The sequence below is a fragment of the Choristoneura fumiferana genome, chromosome 25 (genome assembly GCF_025370935.1).
Source record: "Choristoneura fumiferana chromosome 25, NRCan_CFum_1, whole genome shotgun sequence".
Classification (NCBI taxonomy): domain Eukaryota; kingdom Metazoa; phylum Arthropoda; class Insecta; order Lepidoptera; family Tortricidae; genus Choristoneura; species Choristoneura fumiferana.
Window position 1 is genome coordinate 8,166,702 of NC_133496.1, and position 22,788 is coordinate 8,189,489.

At 35.9% G+C, this 22,788-nt stretch overlaps 1 protein-coding gene across 1 annotated transcript in view; it reads left to right on the plus strand.

Annotated features, from left to right (window-relative positions):
* LOC141442194 (T-cell leukemia homeobox protein 2-like) overlaps positions 1-21,762 on the plus strand; it is a 47,353-nt gene extending 25,591 nt beyond the window's left edge. The window contains exons 2-3 of the mRNA XM_074107108.1: positions 913-1,141; positions 20,893-21,762. Coding sequence (XP_073963209.1) covers positions 913-1,141; positions 20,893-21,184 — 521 coding nt within the window. The 3' untranslated portion in view covers positions 21,185-21,762. The remainder of the gene's footprint in view (positions 1-912; positions 1,142-20,892) is intronic.
* Positions 21,763-22,788: the final 1,026 nt, after the last annotated feature.

Sequence of the window (22,788 nt, forward strand, 5' to 3'; positions counted from 1 at the left end):
TAATGATATGAGCGATTAAGCCATTGCTTCACTCGTGAAGATATGGCGATAGACGGAAATTATTTCTTGGTTTTTTATTGAAATGTTAAGGGACTATAAACCTAACCAACAAAAACTTGGATAACCCCGACTTTGTCACTTCAAAGTTCAATATCTCAAAAACGGCTAAACCGATTTTGATTACACATGTATAAAAACCATCGCTAAAAACCCTGATTACAAATAAAAAAAATCGTATTCAAATCGGTCTACCCGTAAGACTTACACAGACAGACACACACAGCGGTCAAACTTATAACACCCCTCTTTTTGCGTCGGGTGTTAAAAATAGTCGGTTAAAGTATAATGATAAGGATGAATAACTTTGTAATTCTTCCTTATATACAGACTGGCAGAAATTCTGAAGAAAAGGCTGAAGGGAGAGTGCTATAAATTTTACTGAAAGGACACATCATTTTATTTTTTTAAAGAAACAGATTTGCATTCATATATTTTCTAAAATTCGCTGGTCTCACCCGGGAATTCAATCCTCTAAAAAGTAAAAACTGCTATTTTATTATATTAATCGATGGAAGTTTGTATTGTTTAGGGTAAAAATTTTCTAATTTATTTGGTCTTTGAAAAAAAAACGTAAAAGCTAACATTAATTTTATTTTGTCATCAATTCTAAATGGCAGAATACGTAAACATGAAAGAAAATTATAATTTAGTTAAGAAAATCTTTGGATTCAGTTTTGTTTCTTTTTACTCGTTTAGCGAAGCGAAAAGGGAAAAATCAGGCGTTAATATTGGTTCATGACATAACAAGAAACATATTCCTCGCATCGCATTCTCGCACATTTCTTTCTTTTTCTACCCTCTACGTACTTCATCTTCATAATCAATCAATTCACACGACTCCTTTTCTTCCAGCCTCATTTCCCATCACAAGGCGGATCGGGCACCCGTACCAGAACCGAACACCGCCGAAACGCAAGAAGCCCAGGACATCCTTCACTCGTCTCCAAATAGCTGAGCTGGAGAAGCGGTTCCACAAGCAGAAATATCTAGCGTCAGCTGAACGAGCCAGCCTGGCGAAGACCTTGAAGATGACAGACGCCCAGGTCAAGACCTGGTTCCAGAATCGAAGGACCAAATGGAGGTATTATTTTGTCTTAGTCTTCCCTTAATAGTTAGACGATTTTCAAAAAACCCCCAATAAGTTTTTTGTCTTTTTGCGTTTTTTAATGTTTTGTGTTTTTCCCCGTGTGGTGTCGGGTTAGAATTACACCTCTCCATTTCTTCCGTGGATGTCGTAAGAGGCGACTAAGGATATAGGTTTAGGTATACCGTAGGCGACAGGCTAGCAACTTGTCACTATTGTACCGTTTTTGTCAAACTTAAAACCTAAAATTGCTAAAAGTGGCTCCGATGCGGTAACGTTTCGTGTGCTCTGCCTACCCCATTTGGGAATACAGGCGTGATGTTTGTGTTTGTGTGTGCGTGTGTGTTTTTTAATTGTTTTGTGGTAAACGAGCCCGGGGCAGATCTCCTACAATACAATACAATAACTCTTTATTGCACACCAACACAGTAAGCAGTACAGAAAACACAAGTATATACATAGAGATTTTCTAAGGTAAGCAATAGGCGGCCTTATCGCTTCAGAGCGATCTCCTACCAGATGGACCGATCAAATTAGGGACTCCAGGTCCCCGAGGCTTAGCTCCGTCGTCAGGGCTGCCATGGACAGAAGCCGATGGAAACAAATAATCCTGTCTAAATGTAGACCGCCCTTGATGAGCACGATCCTCAGTCATGAGGGAACGACTGGAATGGAATGGATTGTTTTGTGTATAGTTTGAATTTTACAGCGCATAAATTTTTAACTGTATTTTTTATTGACAAATGAACAAATAAATCACGAAAAATTTAAGGAAATATTTAGAAAAAGTTTACATTTACACATTATATAAAAGAAAAACTGAATTTAATACTCGAAGAAAACTTGCTGCTGAGTCTATCATATCTATCTCATGACATGAGATGTGATACTCTGCCGCATAATCTTTATTTACTGAACAACCTTTATAAATAACGGACTCATTTAATGATATACCGTACATAAAAACAAATTGACATTTACAACAAAACAAAGTGGTAGGAAACATCAACAATTTAAAATAAAGATCATAGACACGGCAGGAACATCAATTAACATAATTTAATGAGAACGGTTTAATCAATACATACACGTGTTGGTAGGCTTTTAAATGGAGCCATGCATTATTCATACACGATGACACTGGCTGAATACGATATTTAAATTAAACGGCTAGTATTACCGCACAATATTGTCAAAATGAACGCTTTTTGCATCAATTTATTTGCAATCAAACGTTTTTTTTGTGTTTTAAAACTATAAGAAGCATTCTGGAATTTAGTCGGAGAACAGTTTTTTTTTGGAGATATCTACCTACTACCTAGGCATTTTGTATGCATGTGTGCTGAACATTTTTTTAACGCAGTTAGGTAACTGACATTGAATTTTTACATTGCCCTTTGCTTGCATCTTTGTTCTTATTAAAATGTTGCTCTTAATACAGCTCTTATTAGATAATAGGTACAATAAAGTATTATCTAACCTTACAACACTCAAAATGAAAACGAAAGTATGACAGATTATTTATACGAACTTTAAATACTGGCAACTTGCTAAACAGCATCAGAAAACCTATTAAAAAAATAAAAACACACCTGCATTCAAGCGTTCGAACGCGAACAAAAACATTCCAAATTCAAAACTGCGAGACAATGCAGTCCGAATCGTGTTGGTGGCATCACGGCCGATTACGTTCTAATGGACAAGCGGTGTTTGTGTTCGGCGTCGATAACGCGTGCTCGATACGCGCGGCGCCATGCCCATGCCACTGCTTTACGATTAAAAAAAGAAAAAAATATACACTCGTGATCTGCTCTCGGATACTAGGATAATATTGAATTTTATTTCTTGTTGTTTATGCTATTGAATGGAGAATATTTATATTGTTTGAATTGTAAATTCCTTTGGTGGCATTGACATTATTGATGGTAATGACAATGAAAGTGTTAATGGTATTGTAGGCGCTATCTTAAGTACGGTATTAAATAATTTTATTATAGCTAAATACAATTATTGCCTCACAGTATGAAACTTGGTGTAATTTATTATCATTAGAGTCAAAGCTTAACATAAGGCACTATCAATTTTGTTGTGACTGAATTATGGATGCTTTATTGGTTAATATCTTAGTTGAAATAGTTTAAAAATGATTTATCAAATTAGCATCGGACTTTTTTTACGAAACTGATACCCGATAATATTTAACTCTACCATTAAACGCGTCAATATTGACGTACACAAGCGATCATATTATTCAAGTGGGTCGGTTGAGGACGCTATAGTATAATTGTATTTACAGGCTTGGCACGGTACGCTAAATCAAAAGTTAAAAGGGTTCAAATTACGGCAAACGCGCCCGAGTAACTTTTTATATTTCACCTTATTATCCTATGTAGAAATACGTCTCATGACGCAGGCCTCCTATTTCTCTCTCTCTCTCTCGTCCAGTGGGGATTAGAAATGTCATATACAGTATTGAATTTTTTGGCAGGTCTTCCTTCATTCATAGCGTATCTGGTGGTAGTTTCGGATGTAAGTTCAACATCAAATTTAGAAATGTCAGCCAGGGTCGAACTCGCAATTCTCTACTTAAGAGGCCATAGCTCAAACCACTAGGCTACCATGACACCCTTTCCGGCCAGCTCGATACAATCGTGCAACTATCCTGAGCGCGCGTGAATCATCTTTTCGCGAACTACAATTAATAGACGTTTTAGAAAAAAATCGGAAAAAAGTTTCTCGCCCGTAAAGGGTTAAAATACTTTTTGTATTAAATAAATCTTGAACAATCTTAAATACTACCTAACTGTCCTCTCTGAGTGAGGCAGTGAGCCAAGCGACCGTGTTAATGGTGCTTATCTTAACTCCTACTTATTGTTTTGTTTATTAACTATGTTTATCGCTAACGAGGGTCGACTAGGCGCCGATAGGGTGTTTGATTAATCCACCGACTAATGTCTAGTCTGTGGATTTAAAGATGATGGAATATTTAATAGGTTTAATTAGATTTGTGTGCGGTTTAGTTTATGTTTTGCTTGTAGAGATCAAAATTAGCTAACGTGAACAAGGCCTTTTTGACACCAAATTAAAAAAAAAAATTACTTTGCGGTAAAACGTGGGTAAACACATCATTAAAAACCATTGATTTTTAGTAGAAATTATAGAACCATTTATAAATAAAGCTAAAGACTTTTAACTTTTTTTTAAAACACATTATTTTTATTAACACGTAACCCCATTTCAAATTCCAGCCGGACATGGCGCTACAATTCGGACTGCACCAGTAAAGCTTTAGTCCGTTCGAGACCTTTAAAATAAAATACTCATTTAAACAAAGATAAAGATAAAACACGATTTATTGTGCAGTTTAAGATATTCTAATATTGGTTTTACGTACGAACATTAACATTCTTCGGGCGTAATGATAGTAATGAAAGAGTTTTTACATGTGTTTCGTTAAATGTTTGTAGTGAGTAGTTTGCATTCCTTTCTTGACAAGTCTGGTCATATAATAAGTTAAAAAACGAGTTTTTTTTCTGGCTGTATACTTTTTGTTTGCTATCCTTGCATTGCAATCTAACCTAGTACATTATACTTCAAAATTAGAACTTAATTAACTCAGTTGATTACAGGGTAACGTTTTGTAGCAATAATCAATGTCAAATTGGAGTTCTTTTGTTTTAAATTTGTACGTCGTGTGAGATTAACATTCTGGTTGCACTGCACAGTCGAGGACAAAGATATCTTTACACTTTACTACCTTGTCGCTGTTACTTCATGTTTGAACTTTTGTACAAAATTGACAGATGGCATACAGTACAGTGACAAGACTATAAAGTGTAAAGCTATCTTTGTTATGACTTCGACTATCGACTACATACAAAGCAAAAGACCGGAAACATGCTTAAAAATCAGGCGCTATTGCCGTCTCGCTGACGCTTATGTTATATAATATGAGAATGAGAGAGACGGTACGATACGAACTTCGATTTTCGAATTTCATAGTAGACCCTCAGGCCCCGAACCTAACTCAATAAATTTATCATTGCTTGATACGCTTAAATCATCAGAAGTCAACGCTTTAGACTCCATCGAGTCATTAATTCGATAGCAGTGGATAATATCACATCATTTGTCATAGATAAAGGCAATTCATTTGCGTCTCTAGTCAATGTAGATTGAACGGTCTGATGCGAGATAATTTTATGTCTATGAAGCTCGAATTGAACGGTAGTTATACTAACTAAGTTTTTAGTTATATTAACTAGGATTTTTTTTTCGCCACATAAATGTTAATAGGTACTTACTTGTATTTTGCTATCGGTAAAGAACTCTTTTAACTGTTTTTCATTGAATTATTACATCATCTTCATCATCAGACGGAAGTCCACTGCTGAATAAAGGCACTTGCATCCACCGGTTGCCCGCAACTCTCACGATATCGTCAGTCCTAGCGGGAGGCCTGCCAACGCTTCGTCTTCCGGTGTGTGGTCGCCACTCGAGGAATCTTCTCCCCCAACGGATATCTGTCCTTTGAGCGATGTGGCCCGCCCATTGCCGCTAATTTAGTGTAAGCGAAGCGAGGAGAAGTGCTTGGCACAACTGCGACCACAACCTTAGTTGCGACCACAGCCTTAGCTTTAGACCACGACCAAGACCTTATTTAATTTAAGAAATAATTTGGCCCTGGCCAAAAAAGGGATAGTTAAACAAAAAAACTTAATTTTTGCCCCTTACTTGCTTTTGTGCATCTTTGGCTTAGACTCCATAGAAAACCAGCATTGTCGTACGACAACGCGCGTTTAATAGGAATCGTTTGAGAAAAAAATGCATTTGCATTCGTCGCATGTCCACGGGCAAGGCAATACGAGAAACCATACATTATCAGCAATCATTAAAACAACATACACCTACCTCATTCATCCATTTTAATACTTAGCACCCAATTGCATCCAAACAATAGAACATACCACGCCTATATCCCTTATTAAGAGATAAGCATGTGACAGCGTTATAAATGAGATATCGATAAAAGCGGTTGCATAAATTTGTTTATCGATTTCGATATCCATTGTGTTTCATCGATACTCAGGATATATGGTTATTTTTAAATTTCGTATTTTACATGTGTTGGTGATTAGTTTGATTGAGTGTAGAAAGTGTTTAAATGCTAATACGATATTTGACTTTATTTTTAGTAGTGTAAAGGTAAAGCTTGACAATGCATGTTTTCGAACGGAAAAAATAAGTTGTCTTTTATAAATAAGTACACGTAACAGAGTTATAGTGAAAGGCTTATAATTGAAGATTACACAGAGAAAGAAATATTAGCGTATGAGGTTACTCGCCAGTAACACCATTACACCATACCTATCGCATAGAGAAAAGTGTTTTAGATAGAGGCAAACATTGTGTTTTCAAAAATCCAATTATTTTTCGCTAAAGCTAAAGTTCGTGTATAGTCTATATTTTCATAATAATTATGTAGAATAGCACAATTTACAAGTTGCCAAACATCCTATTAATAAAGAGAAAACCTATACGAGTAGGTCTTTCTATTCTATAGATCTCATTTCTCAACCGACTCTCGTGAAATTTTTGACATTTCAATATTTGTAATTTTTCCAAGGAGCCATGATTCGTAAAATATACCGTTTCTGACATTTCTAAAAACTCGCCAGGTCTAGAGTTTGGACTCTTTGCAGCGCGATGTCAATGAAAAATACAATCACACTTAGGGGCTATTTTACCATTCTCTGTTATGTTATAATATCTAAACCAATATTACTATTTTAATCCTACAAAACCGGACAAGTGCGAGTCCTATGCGCGATAAAATACATATTACGTATGAAATACAAACTTATTTATGCTCACTTTCTATTTTGTACGGAGCCTTCAGCACACGGCGATTTGCAATTGATCGGTTTTGTTAATTACAAATTAACAAAGTAATAAGTGGACGTGGCTAATGTCTAGAAGGGTAAACCATTTCACTACTTGCCTTCAAAAACCAAACTCGCCATCAAAGCCCAAACAAGCTAAGTGGATATACGTATGTAGGTAGAAAACAGGCGGTAACACGAGGTTGCTGGGGGGGTAAATATTGTATGAGCAACACAACTCGGCAGTTTGAGCCATCAATTATTAAGCGGTGGGAAAGAAGCGCCATTTTTACATGCATGCATTGTTCCCTGTTTGGTTTATTGCCTATTTTGGTGACTTTTACGCACGCTGCGTTTAAGTTATTGTAGTGGGGGTTGAAGTTTTAGCCTCTTCATTATTGTGGTCTGGTTGTTGCGCGTTTATGTGTCAGTTACGTGGTAGCTTAGCGGTTTGGTCCGTGGATTAGTATTTTTAGTTTTTTTCCTACCTACCTACTATTAATTTAGTTTAATTTTATAATATTCTATTCTAAAGTATTTGAAGGCAATGAGCAGTTTATATGAAACGATAGTTACAATTTTTTCATAAAATCTTGGTTACACTGTTTTTTTCTTACTTTTAAACAAAAACCTAAAAGCACGTCAATAACTTCAGACAATACTTTATTAATTTCGCCACCGACATAAAATATCGATAAATTTTGCTCCTCTCTACCTAAGTGACGCAAAATTAAAAATGGCGTTGAATTTTAAAGCAAGTCACGTTCAGAAGATATTATTTCCAATCGCATCCAATGATTGATTACGTTAGCTATTAGCTTTTTGCTTGCGAAAGTTAACTTTCGCTTTTTCTATTAATGACAAATCAATAACTTCCAGCGGAAAGTGATGACATACCGTTTCTTATATCGATTATTACAATCGTTAACAGAAGCTTCGCATTACAAAACATTGGCACGAAACGAGACGACCTTTACGATTCTTACGAAAACAAACCAAACCACAAGGGCTATTTCTACATTATTCCACGAACTATTTACACGTTCTAAAGGTCGTTCATTCCCTCCTATCGTGCTCAATTCGATATTCCGACAATCTACAAATCGAATTGGAATCGTACGATCTAACACAACGTACCGACCAATAGGAACACGGAGAGCGCTGTTTACTTATTCACTCACCCTGCTTCATTTTCTTCCTGTAATTCTTTTCCCTTGTATAAGTGAATATTAAAACTCCTGGAATTAGGGTGCTGTAATCTGTTAAAGGAAAACTGGAGCTGTTCTCGCCGCAAAGAGTCTATTTTGGCGGCGTTTGCTTTCGACTTAATTTTGGTGACGATGTGCTACAACCATGGCAATATCACTTTAGTCTCTTTAGCTTATGGTGGCATATGGTTTGACGTTTTTGTGAGGACATAGGGCTTTTTGCTGGGTTAGTTGTTTTTTTGGATGTCTTTCGGATAATTGCTGCTTGTAGGCTGTCTCCTTAGGAATTAAGAAACAAATCCGTTGGCTGATTGATACGGGATTCGGGGAAACGTCTGTTCAGGAAAAAGGTGCAAGTTTGGGCGATAAATACGATCAATGCGATGTTTTTGTTGAATGAATTCAAGCCATATGTAAAATAGAAAAGTTACAATATTACATTGCACATTTTCATGATTATGTAACAGACAAATAAGGTTGCTTATGGCAAAAAAACATGAAAGACTCTCAATACGTAGATTGATGTAAAAAAAAGTTTAAAAGGTAATAAATACTAATAAAGAAAGGTATTTTTAAGAAGCCAATGAATTCGTTTTAAGGCTGACAGAAGGTACTCTACATAAAATTGATAATGTCATTATTATCATCATCATATCAGCCGCAGGCCGCCCACTGTTGGACATGGGCCTCCCCCATTGATTTATAATTAAATTTATCTTGTAAATAAACTTACTTTTTGTATTACCTACTTGCTCTCGGTTACTTTTGTTCACAATGCTGAATATTTCATTGAAATATTTACTATTAACCAATTTCCTTTAATCATAAAAAGCACTCTTTCTAAACAGCAATATTAATAAAAAGTATATTTGAAAAGGTTTTTAGAATCTTAAGAAATCAAACCGGCTCATTTATTATGTATGGGAAAAACGGGAGTGTCTGGAACTTGGTAAAAGTCCCTCGCATTAGATATTCAACTGTTTTGACAATCGCCAGGGTAAACCAGTGATGTGAATGTATTAAGTTTTTATCGACATCTACAGCATATTCGGTGAAAATTAATATTTTAAAAATTTACTTAGATGTGCATTGCGCTGATTGTGAAATATAACCATTATGGTAATTATTACACCTGAAGAGAATTTAAATTTAAATTCTCAAAACGTTTTTTTATTAAGAGATTAAATGAACGATGTTTTGCAATACTGAATGAACTGACTGTCATTTTGCAATACAATGTCAACTTTGAAATATTTTCTAAGGGTTGATATTGTATTGCAGAATTAATCAGGGTTAACACGCTATTGCAAAACAGCGTTTAATTTAATTAAAATTACTTCTCTCTTCACTATCTTATCAAGTTACGGTTGATAAAGAAACTATATAGAAAAGATTACTTATTTGTATTCTAAATTTTGACAGGCGTACCTGTAACAACTTAAACATCTCTTTTGGTTCTTAAATCCAGAGAGCAATGAATTTCACCAACAATTTGCGAAATTTTAAATGTTAAAAGGGGGAAACGAGAAAAGTAATTAATAAAGCAGTTCTTAATTAGGCGGCATGAATTTGTCGGAAACCGCCGGATGGAAACGCTCCTGCCACTCAGGGATGTACTTGTACAGTTGTCTAGAATATGCTATGAAAAATTGGATTACATGGTGTCTTTTGGAAAGTTAGACACTGTCTAATGTAAATTTCTATAATATTATGTGTTTTCAACTAACGATAATATATTACAAATTTATGAACAATGTTGCATAAAATGCCTTTATCTTGAACTGTGTCTTTTGTTCCCTACGTTTGATCGTAGAAGTTTATTGGAACTAAATGTTTGCATTCATGCAAAAAAATTCAGCTGTCAAATAATGTCGTACCTAGTTTTTTGAATTTGAATATTATTAACGTCAAGGCTATAATTCATTGTTGACTGTGTATAACCTTGTTGCTGAGCAAAATCCTCCTATTATTTTTGCTACTAGTGTCTGTCAAGAGCATTCTCGTCACTCAATTTCTGCGACCAAGTTGTTCTGCTATCTCCTCTTCGCTCATTATAACTATGTACTTAGTAAATTAAGAATTAACACACCCTGACGTTACTACTACTACTCCTGACATTAGTCCGAATCATCCTATACTAACAATTAATCCACAACTAATGGTCCGCCGTAATGACAGATAAATCCCAAGCCTCGAACTACTTAATCCGAAGTCATCTGTCATTTTCTATTATATCAACTAAATTTATATCGTTGTCAGCGCTTTATAATCAGGCAGAAATTACTAATTGCGCCGCCGCCGGCTCGTTGGAGGCTTTACCGCTTACCTAATTATCAAGACGAAAATTTAACTGGCTTCTGTTGGGGTAAGGATGGGGTATGTTTGTGTCGATGAAAACTTGGATGTCGATTTTTGATGTCGATGGTTTTTTAATTATTACTAAGTAGGTAGACGTGTTCGCAGCCCATGTGATGTAAACAGTGTTATGCGCTGCCTACTTATAGGACTAAAATGGAATACCTCTATGCCAGTAATTTCACTGGCTGGCTAATCTTACCCCAAACCGGAATACAATAGTGTGAACACTCTTATTTGGCAGAAGGCCAACAGGTAAGGTGGTGGTAGCTATCCCCACAGCAAAAAACACTGCAACTTGGTCCCAGAAATTTTATTACAAATTTTTAGTTTATAATTTTACTGTAAATTGGATGCTGCTTTGCAACAGTGTGTTAACGCTGATTAATTCTGCAATACAATGTCAACCCTTAGAAAAGAATTTTAAAAGTTGACATTGTATTGCAAAATGACAGTCAGTTGACTCAGTTTTTCAAAACAGCATCCAATCATCACATCTCGACTTATATTCGTCCCACAGCAAGGCACAAGCCTCGACTAGGATAATTGTTCCTGTATACCTATTGTAAAAAGTATCGATAATTTTGCCAAAATGTACCGACATTTGCCCAACCCTACCACCGCTCATACATTAACTGTTCTAATAAAGTTCTCGCTACGATAATAGACTTAACGCTTTGTTTAATCATTCATCTCCTCCGTCCAACCTAATTAGACCCCTCTTAACTCGTTATAACACCCTTTGTAACGAACAACGAATTCGAACAGAAAGGAGGGTAGGAGCTCTACATTCTCTGGCGGTTTTAGGGTGGCCATATATCAGAAAGTTTGGATTCCGAAATTAACTTTATATTCATCCGAATGTCGGTTTTAATTGAATGTGAATTATTACTTTGGACTTGGCTTCGGTTTAATATTTTCGGTTGTTTATTTGGTGCGTGTTTTGGATTTTAATTATATCTAGATTCCAACTCGGATTTCTATTCCTTAACATATATTCTGACTAATTGTCGTACATACCAAGTAAATTAACTTCATAATATGTTTGAATTAAAGTTCTGTTATCTTATTCCAAAATATTTAATAACTTTAATATTTTAATGAAAATTTATAGGGGTGTTCAGTCAAGGCGAAAGTCAACCATCTGCTGAAATATTATGGATTCATTAAAAAACACCTTGTGTATACTTTTAAATTCATCCAATGTTATCTGTAATCCATCCTTCATCATCTCGGTCTATATATGTCCGATTTCCGGTAAAAGCCTCCTCTCAGAATGAGAGAGCTTGGGCCGTTACCACGCGGGCCCAGTGTAGATTGGGCACATCATAGAATTGCTTCGCAGGTTCTGCAGATTTACTCACGATGTTTTCCTTTACCGTAAAGCTCATGGAAAATTGTTCATAAAATTTTAAACATGAATTTCGATAAACTTTGAGATGCGAGCCCAAGTTTGAACCCATAACTCTCTGTATGAGAGGCCATAGGTCCAACGACTAGGCCATCACGGCTTTTTCATCACGGGAAATAGGACAAAAGACATAAATTTTATCTTATACCTACCTACGAGCAATTCTTGTATATATAAATATATTTCGGGAATCTCGGAAACGGCTGCAACGATTTCTATGAAATTTGGTTTGTATGAGCTTTCGGGGATGAAAAATCGATCTAACTTATCCCAAGTTATGGATAAAATAAAATCTCGAAACAACAACCGCTGGGCTTAGAGTCATGAAATTTGACATGATTGTTTTTAATGTAACTTGTGGAATTTTTTTAAATCCCAAAATTTAAATTAAGCTGCTAGATCTAATGATTTACCTGTGCGAAGCCGCGTGTAAACACAAGTATAATATATATTTTATTTTCTTACATAGCATATTTACTTATGTAAGTAATAAAAGCATGCACAGGGTTCCCTGACCGCGCCATTATGCAAATTATCACTAAAACTTAAATACAGCCATCATGGCTTTAAGCTCGAGCCCCAATTACGATAAAAGCACACATCTAATTGAAAACATTTGCGATACCGCTTAAAAGCTTTATTTACTTTTGCCAACTTATTTCTTACTTAATTAAAGGACTGTCGACTATATCTCAGCCCGCTAAGGGTTAAACTGATTGCGAACGCAAGCTGGTTTTTGTATGCAAAACAAGAGTACTCAGGTCTGGTGCTATCTTAATTAGAACGATATGAAACCCTGCCTTGTAAGGCCGCACGTTAAATTACAATTAAAAATAATAGTATTTTCAAAAACATGTCAATTCGTGTTTTAATAACAAACGGGATAAATGCATAGCGTTTTACAGACGCACCAACATTACCAACGTGATAATCGTTAAAAAATAAGTGCTGCTAAAGATACTGGCCGCATTTAAAAAAATGCTTTCTTCATATTTCCAGCCAGCAATAATTGTTTATTTTCTTCTTGCATGTTTTTAAAAATAGAAACCGTTCAAAACTTTGGCTTGTTCGAAATTTCCCTGGAATTTCCCTAGGAGTTTTATCGCTTATAATAAATTCGTGGTAGAGTTCAAGCTTCTCCGTTGTTTATTAATAATTCCGGTAAAGACGCTTAGCCCAAGTGTGTTCACCCCTTTTAAGTAAAGGCCATAAGACTTAAGTTGTATGTTGGGGACATTAATGTAACGTTGACTTAGATAGCAGGAAGGTGCTTAGAAGTTTAAAGCCACTGTCAATTGAGAATTTTGCGATAAAATGAAAGTAATAGAGAATTATTTAAAAAAGAAAACAAATCGAGCCGTGGCTTTATGATTTGTTCTTCCATTCCAACTAAGAAATATTGCGTTGATATAAAATGTTTTTTGATCGGCGATGGGGCCAAAAGCTAGTTTAATTTATATTAAACTACCTTATTAAATTAAATATAAGTATATTAAAAACAAAGCCTAACTAACTAATAAGTCCTCGCTGCAAATGATCTAAGTTGAGCCCGAGCCGTGCGCCAACACATCGGAGTAAGGTTCACCACGCGTCAGGATTTGTGAAGACGCTTCGAGACTTTTTATTTTCGTTAAGATTTTATCACTAGCCACCTAGATAGAGCCCAAAACCAGTTCTCGGGTGATTAAAAAAAATCAAATGAAAACTTATATAAGCACATATTTACCTTGTAAAAACAGTAAAGAAAAAAAAGCTATTATTTTCACAAAGAGATGTCAAAAACTAAGAAATGAAAAAAAAAACCGAAAGTCGGTCAGAAAAGCTATTAATGAAAACCGAAAAGAAAAACAAATCTAGTAGCTAGGCTAGTATTCTACAACCTTTGTTAAGTAAAATAAATTTAAATTCAACGATCGGTACCCATAACTTAATTTTTTTTGAGCCGTCACGATTTTGAATGGGTCCCGACAGTTATTAAACAGAGTTCTAGACTATAGACTTGGTTTTTTTTTGTTGTCATAAAAACTTTTTTTTAAGACAGTAGGGTTTTTTCTGTTTTTACAAGCTTTTTTTTAGCTTGCCCTTATTTTATTATTTATTTATTGAGCAATTTTCAGTGGTCGGGTTCACTTGAAATTTGGCATGCACCTACGAGTAGGTACTTATGTAAATTTGGAGACAATACAATAATCTGGTAGGTACGGACATTCTGGTAGTCCTACCAGGGTCGTCTCAGCAGGATAGAACTCCTCGTCGGTTAATGGTATCTACTTGAAATTTGTTATTTACGGAAATGTAATTAAGATGACCTTGCAAGTACAGTCAACAAAAAATATAGTTAACAAAAAAAGCTTGTATTAAAAAAAATAACAAAAAAAATTCAATTATTATTTTAAATATCCTGCTTTTGAAAAGGGCTTTTGGAAATTTCGTAATGGTAACCCCAATTGCAGTGAGTCGAGGTCGCGGTTGCGGTGGCCTGTGATTGCTCAGCCCTTGAAGGCTGCGATGGTATGGCCATTAAAGATGACTTAGTCTGTTGGAATTTTCAAGGTGTTTTTGTTGAATATAATATATACATCTATTAAAATGGAGTTCTACATGAAGTGATATAAAAGATCATATCAATACTAAAGATATTTTTATTTTTATTGTTAATTTGTTGCTTTGTATTTTTTTTGTATTATTTGATTTTGTGTCATTTAGATTCTGTGCCTTACCTATATTATTAATATTATTATGAAGTTTCAGAATAAAAGTTATTTTGGAAAAAAGTCTTGATAATAAAATCCACCACGATCGATAATTTTCAAACTCATTTAACGACAAATAAATAAAATTAATAGCTTAGGTACTCTAGTATTTCGAGACTCTAATGTATCCGTCGATGTCTACTAGTTCGTAATACCAGATTGATGACTGTTAAAAGCATGTTAAATAATTAATAGTTTACTAATTCGGCTAGGCTAGGTTAGGCTTTTAGGTTAGTGCTTTTGAGCCACCCGAATAGAACAGCGCGTATGTAACTTAATTCATCATCATCATCATCTCAGCCGTAGGACGTCCACTGTTGGACATAGGCCCCCCCATGGGGAGTAACTTAGTTATAACCGCAAATTTTAAGGGTAGTTAGTAAAGTCCCTAATAAATCTATCTATATAATCTATCTATATAAATAAAAATGAATCGTAAAATGTGTTGCTAAGCGCAAAACTCGGGAAGGGCTGGACTGATTTTGCTTATTCTTATATTGTTGTGTTCGTTATTGTCAGGAAAAGGTTTTATCGAAGAAAACTTAGAAAAACACGGGGTTCCAGCGGGGGTGAAGCCGCGGGCAACAGCTAGTATACAATACAATACAAAGACTCTTTATTGTACACCAGAAATAGTAAGCGATACAGAAAACACTACTTACATAATATTTTATTAAAAAAAAAGCCGTTGCCCACGACTCCGTCCGCGTAGTAAGTATACTTTTATCGCTATCCCACGGGAATTATACAAGTTTCCGGGATACTTAAAACTATCCTATGTCCTTTCCGGGGCGGACTCAAACTATTTGTATATCGAATTTCACCAAAATCGGTTTAGTGGTTTAGACGTGATTGAGTAACAAACATCCAAACATCTTCACAAACTTACATTTATAATATTAGTAGGACTAGCCGTTACCTGCGACTCCGTTCCGCGGAGAATTCGGTTTTCACTATCCCGCTGGAACTATGAAATTTTCCGGGATAAAAACTATCCTATGTCCTTCCCCGGGACTCAAACTATCTGTATACCGAATTTCATCTAAATCGGTTCAGCGGTTTAGACGTGATGAAGTAACAAACAAACAAATAAACAAACAAACAGACTTACAAACCTTTTGTATTTATTATATAGGGGGATGGGATACGATAATTTATTTTTTTCTTTTTAAAATAAATTATGACGCAAGAGACAACTGTCAGAAGAAATGGCATATCGTACGCAATAAATACATCGCTGCTCGAAAAAAAAACAAAAAATAATTACGATTTGGTAATCCGCACGTGCAAAATGGCTACGTCTATACGACACATGAGTTTTTATGCGGGAAATCCCCAAAACAGGATAAACAGGGGAGTTGCTCTACGCAGGTCTGTAGGTAATTTACCTAATTTTGTAATAAAAAATATTAAGTACGATATTTTCTTACTTTCTTTTGGACTATTGCCTGGATTTGTGACTTCAGAAATAACATCAAAAATAATAATAATACGTAATACTAGCAGCATTTATAATTCACACTTCAGTATTAGATTCCCATAAATTTGACATTGTCCAAACCTACATTGTAATCGTTTGCTAAAATATTCATATCGATTGATTAACAGATCACTCCGTCGACAAGTTGTCGGAATTGTTTGGCTTCATAAATAAATCCATAATGCACGTGATGCCAAAGTTAGATCGGGTGATGTTACGGTTAGGGATGTGACATGCTCCGCCAAAATTCGGCGAGAAATAAAATAAGTTTCATGAATTCTAGTCAGTACATAGAAATTGAAACATAAAACTACAATTTTACCCATCTGTTCCTCTGTTTTTCTGTATGTGAACATTGTGCTGCTTGAGACTGTAACAGAACCTGCTGGTGCCTCAAACACTCCCTGCACACGTGTTATCTCCGTCAGACACACAAACACAACAAAAAATATCTCGTGTTGTGACGCTTCTGTGGCCAGACTATTTACATACACAGTCTTCGTATATGGCTGCTATTGCCGTAACATATATTTTCAAAACGTAACATATGACATCCATCCACAGACAGACATGATGACTTTTGGCATGGAAAATTTCTGCGTCATAATCACGAATTACTAGAAGTTAAGTAATCTTGTGTGTCCGTCAACTTGTTAAGAATCTTGAAAACCACGAATTCCCAAAAGTATCTAAGAGAAATCTTGAGCAAGATAAATACAAAATCAAAGTGAAAGTATAAAATAAACGAAGTAAGCAGTCGTTTGTTTGCTCCGAAAGTCTTGTCTGTAGCTTTTGCTCAACTATAGCAATATTCATGATATTTGAAATGTAAGCCGAAGGCCGAATAATTCTTGGTATTAGTTCTTTTCGGCCAAACATGAAATCCCTATCTTGAAGTTTACGACCAAGACTGGCATGCTTGGCTCTTGAAATCAACTTGAGGGTTGCTTTAAATTTAAACTGAACCCGAGAGCAGGCAGTGGAATTAAAATGATGCTAGAAGAACGTCAGACGTCAAAAGTTTGTGAATTAAAATGGTTGTGTTAAAAAAATAATATCTTACTTTTTTAGGGCTTCGTACCCGAATGGTTACAATACAAACGTAACCCTATTCGCTTTGCTGCCTATTTTATTTCTCTTTCACATGGCTGTATTTTTACTGTTGCAGCTGAAATTTACACATAATGTGAATTTCCATAGCTATTACAACAAGAAATAATAATGAAAAAAAATAAGGGGACAAAAATTTTAAAGGACCAACTCAAGCGATTTAAGTAGCGTTTCCTCCAGAGATGTGCGAGGATGTGCCGCGAGGAATATGATGTAAATGAAGCGTTTCTATTGGTTAATGAAAATCATTCATTATTGGTGGAAACGCTGCTTAAGCGATGATGTTTTCGTCAGTATCTTGACAGTTTCATTCAAGTTAGTAATTAATGTATAAAATTGCCAATTTTGAAACTCTAATTCAAAACAATCAATCTCAACCTGTCGCTAACCATTGATTAGTTAATCGAATCAATCAGTTAAATAACTGATTTAGGGTTGCCCTCCTTTCGGGATTCGCCGAACTTGTCGAATTTGAAGGTATTTTTTGTTCCTTATAATAATCGTAATGTATTATTATTCACTGACACTATTTTAGTTTACTCGACTACTGCTTACTTTTAACAAGCGGTGTTCATATTTACGTATAATTCAATTTTAGTTCTACCTTAATTTTAAAAGTCTTTTAAGTACTGCATTCTCCAATGTTATTTGCCAAATAATTCGTTATCAGAAAATTGATGTAGGTAAATTGCTGGGTGATAATTTTTTTCATCTATTAGCTAATCATACCTAATGACTTCTGTGCGATCTATGATATTTTATACCTTTCAGGCAAGTGTCAAATTATATATTCTGCAGGCACATTGTAACTAAACCCTCAAAATTTTTTTTATTTCAAATATGAATGCCAGTTTACTTTGTTTTTTTTTTCGATCTTAAAACACCAGCTCTTTACAAGGTTATAAGGCATCTCCGGCAATTTGATTGATGTGGTATGGCAACCCTTAAACTCCAAGCTTCAGTATTGACGCGTGAACGCTCAACTTCCCTAATTGTCGGCTAAACGGCGGTTGACGGTTCATCGATTCTATTCCCATTAGCTATTAATGTGTCTAGCGTGCCTTAAGTGGCAAATTTTGCCGTATTATATTAACCATCGTTAAAGACGTTAAAGAAGCCGTGGTGGCCTAGTGGTTTGACCTATCGCCTCTCAAGCAGAGGGTCGTGGGTTCGAACCCCGGCTCGCACCTCTGAGTTTTTCTAAATTCATGTGCGGAATTATATTTGAAATTTACCACGAGCTTTGCGGTCAAGGAAAACATCGTGAGGAAACCTGCACAAACCTGCGAAGCGATTCAATGGTGCGTGCGAAGTTCCCAATCCGCACTAGGCCCGCGTGGGAACTATGGCCCAAGCCCTCTTGTTCTGAGAGGAGGCCTGTGCCCAGCAGTGGGACGTGTATAGGCTGGGATGAGAAAGACGATAAGTGGTGACTGTTACAAAGCAGGCAGGATTCAGCAGCAGGCAGGCACGGGACAATCGTCATTGCTGGTGTTACCATTTAAAAATTGGAAAAATCTTGAAAAATACCTGACATTCCAAATAAAATGCAATTTTACAGTACGATGGGATGAGTAGCGGAGAAACCCTTTCCAAGTATTTATGTACTTTGTGATTTTGTATTTTGCTGGTGTGGTATGGAACTGCGCCGCAGTATTGCCGATCCAGCAAATATTTATTACACAAAATAAATAATTGTACATTTCATCTATTATATACTCAAAAAACCAAACTAAAAGTAAGTAATTAAATACTGACAAAATTAAAAGAAGCGCGCGAGCGTGTCATGTATAAGTACAATTTTTTTAAATAATACAATAGAAATTATATATTATAAGTAGCATAATTTTTGTGTTGATTATTATTTCTTCTCCTTATTAGTAACTCTTAAGTTACACTCTTGTCCGTCTAGCCGATTTTATAACAAACTGCAGTGTACTTACGACTCCATTTAATTGTAAACTGTGCGGTTTAAATGTTCCTTTCTACCTCGCACGTATAAAATATGGAATGGACTCGCTGCTCGGGGTTTTCCATCAAGCTATGATTTGGGTGCCTTCAAAAGGCGAGTGTATCGCCTATTGCAAGGCCGGCAACGCACCCGCAGTCCTAATAATGATGTAGGTGTCCATGGGCGGTGGTGATCACTCATCAGGTGACCCGCCTGCTCGTTTGCCAGCTGTTCAATAAAAAAAAAGTTTGTGTAATTGGTACCTATAATTAAAGAGTCACAGACATAATCACGGTTCATCGAAAAAGAGAAATATAATGGTATTTGAAAGTATTGTATGCATTGTTGTCACAATTTGGTTAATTCTTGATAACATTCGATGTCGTATGTTGCAAGAAATAAAAAACTCATACATGTTTTATAATGATTAAATAAAATAATTCAATTACAATTAGTCCATTGTCCATTAAATAATGCAAGGTCCATTAGTGGGCGACTAACCGCGTATGCATGTGGTGTTAGGTGCACTGTTAATTGCCTGGATCAATTGTTAATTGAATTGTTAAATGGTCATTTCGGCATTGCAATGCAAGGCGTAACCCTGTAAACCTGTAGGGCTACTACGAAATTCGAAAATTTGGTATCGTACCGTCCCGCTGATCATCATCCCAGCCTATATACGTCCCACTGCTGGGCACAGGCCTCCTCTCAGAACAAGAGGGCTTGGGCCATAGTTCCCACGCGGGCCCAGTGCGGATTGGGAACTTCGCACGCACCATTGAATCGCTTCGCAGGCTTGTGCAGGTTTCCTCACGATGTTTTCCTTCACCGCAAAGCTCGTGGTAAATTTCAAATGTAATTCCGCACATGAATTTCGAAACACTCAGAGGTGCGAGCCGGGGTTCGAACCCACGACCCTCTGCTTGAGAGGCGATAGGTCAAACCACTAGGCCACCACGGCTTTCCACTAGGCCACCACGGCTGTCCCGCTGATGCTTATATTATTTCACACGAGAGTGACAGGGACGGTGCGATACGAACTTCAATTTTCGATTTTCGTAGTGAGGGTTCCTGTTACAGCTATTTGGCCCTAGTCAAAGATTAATTAAATTATGTTTGTAGGTAGCTCTACAAAATTTATGTTTGTGTTGACCATTTTAGGTTCTCAACTGGAAGTATCCTACAGGTTTTGATTTCCCGGCAATTTGTATGGAAACACGTTTTTTAATGACTGAATCTTTTGATTTCGTTGACATAGAATTTTGAATTTTCTCTACTCCAAATGATAACAGACCTAAATTTTAGCTTGACGTCTCCGCGCGTTCTTAAGAAAAAAGGTCTTCACAGTCGAACAGACAGACATGACAGAGAGACTATAACAAAGTGATCCTATAAGGATCCCGTGTTTGCCAACTACCCTGAAAAACTTAAATGAAAAGTGACATTATATGAAATGAAAGCGTTAATTTCTTCATTTCTGACTGGTCGGGTGCGGGGTGGCTCTAATGAGCTCTGACCTTAAACCTTCACCTATGTTAGGTTGGTAGTACTTACATTTTAAAAAGAAATTGTATTAATTTGATTCTCAATTGTTTCAGACGTCAAACAGCAGAAGAGCGCGAAGCCGAACGGCAAGCAGCGAACCGCCTCATGCTATCCCTCCAAGCTGAAGCGCTAAGCAAAGGCTACATCCCCGAACCGCCGACTTCCGCTTCGCTGTCAGCGCTGCATTATCAAAATCCAAACAGTACATCCCAAGCGCCATCCAACACAGCGTTAAGCGCTTTACAGAACTTACAGCCTTGGGCTGGTAATCAAGGGTTTATGAACGCACCGGCACCGAATGCACCGCCACCGCATCCGCCGCCTGTCGCTTCGCCGATCTGTTGAATTCGAATTTTGAATGTTTCTGGGAAAGTAACGGATATTTAGTCTGTGGGCTTTAGTGTAAAGGTTTGTCTACATTTTGATGTGGCAAGAACCCGTGTTAAGCGGCTTAATGAATCCAATGACTGGTCATTCGTCATCATTATTAGCCGTAGGACGTCCACTGTTGGACATAGCTATAGGCATCCGTTATCTGGTCTGACTGGTCATTGGATTCACTAAACTATACACAAACCTAATTATACTAAAACGCCATCTAGCGATATTCCACCATCAGAAAACCCTTATCCGAGAGATTTGTAAATTTCAAGATGATAAATAATAAAAGGTCTCTTTATTAAGTGTAAAACTTTAAAAGTGGTATTTTGTACTTAAATGGAAATTAAATTATAATTTTTGGTCACTTTCTCACAAGTCACGAAATGAAGTATCCATTAATTTTAAAAAATGGTTTTCTGATTAATATTTTTGGGCACACCCCAAGATTTTATCATCGTTTCAAATATACTAGAAATATACAGTCAATTTTGAACATGAAACTACCGTGAGACTCACTCATATTAAATCACGTCTTAAACCGAGTTTAGCTCGACATGTTACGGGCTATTTCGTAGCCCTTCTTCTCAGGAGCACGCGACTCGGCGGCTGCCGCAACACGCACACTACAGTGTGCAGTGTGCGTGCAGTTGGCAGTGTGCGTGTTGCGGCAGCCGCCGAGCCGCGTGCTCCTGAGAAGAAGGGCTACGAAATAGCCCGAAACATGTCGAGGTAAACTCGGTTTAAGACGTGAGTTATCCGTTACAATATCATTTAATAATATACAGTCAGTCATAAATATCAATACATCCATCTTATCAAATACGACCTTATTGTTAGTAGCACAAAGGTTTATAAATGTATTTGACGTCTTGGGAATGTATACAATTGTCATTATTATTTATGACCTTGACTGTATAATGCCGCTCAAATTATACTATTATTATAAAAAAGGAATAAATTAAATTCAAAATTATTGTAAATAATGTTTATTGTTAAGTAACTATGTTTTAGACAACTTAATCGCTTAGGTTTTAATTAGCATTTTGATTAGGTATTTTATATCAGCTGAAAAAGTAAATAAGTACCTAAATGTAGTAAATACGAAAGTATACATAAGGCGATAGCTAATCTGTACATTAATAGCATTAATATAAGATTCTTGTAAATAAATATGAAACAGTATTATGACGTCATTTTAAATAAAAATATTTAACATAATATTATAGTAATATTGATGAGACGATATATGTGTAATTGTAAACTTATCTGAGTACTGAATTACGGAATAGTATGCGTTGTATAATATTTATTATACATTTATATTTATAAAACTCTTGTTTGTTCTTTTTCCAGATCTCGCTTTAAATCTGTAGAATTTGTTAGAAAAAACGCTAAAATATATAATCCGTTGTAAATATCGGTCGTGTTAAAGTCAATAAAAATGTACCTACTCAATATAAATAAATTCATAAGTACAGAAATTAAATAAAATTGTTTTCAATTATGTAAAATAATCAATTTACTTATTTAAGTAACATAGTTCTGAGTTCAGTTCACGTTCATACAAA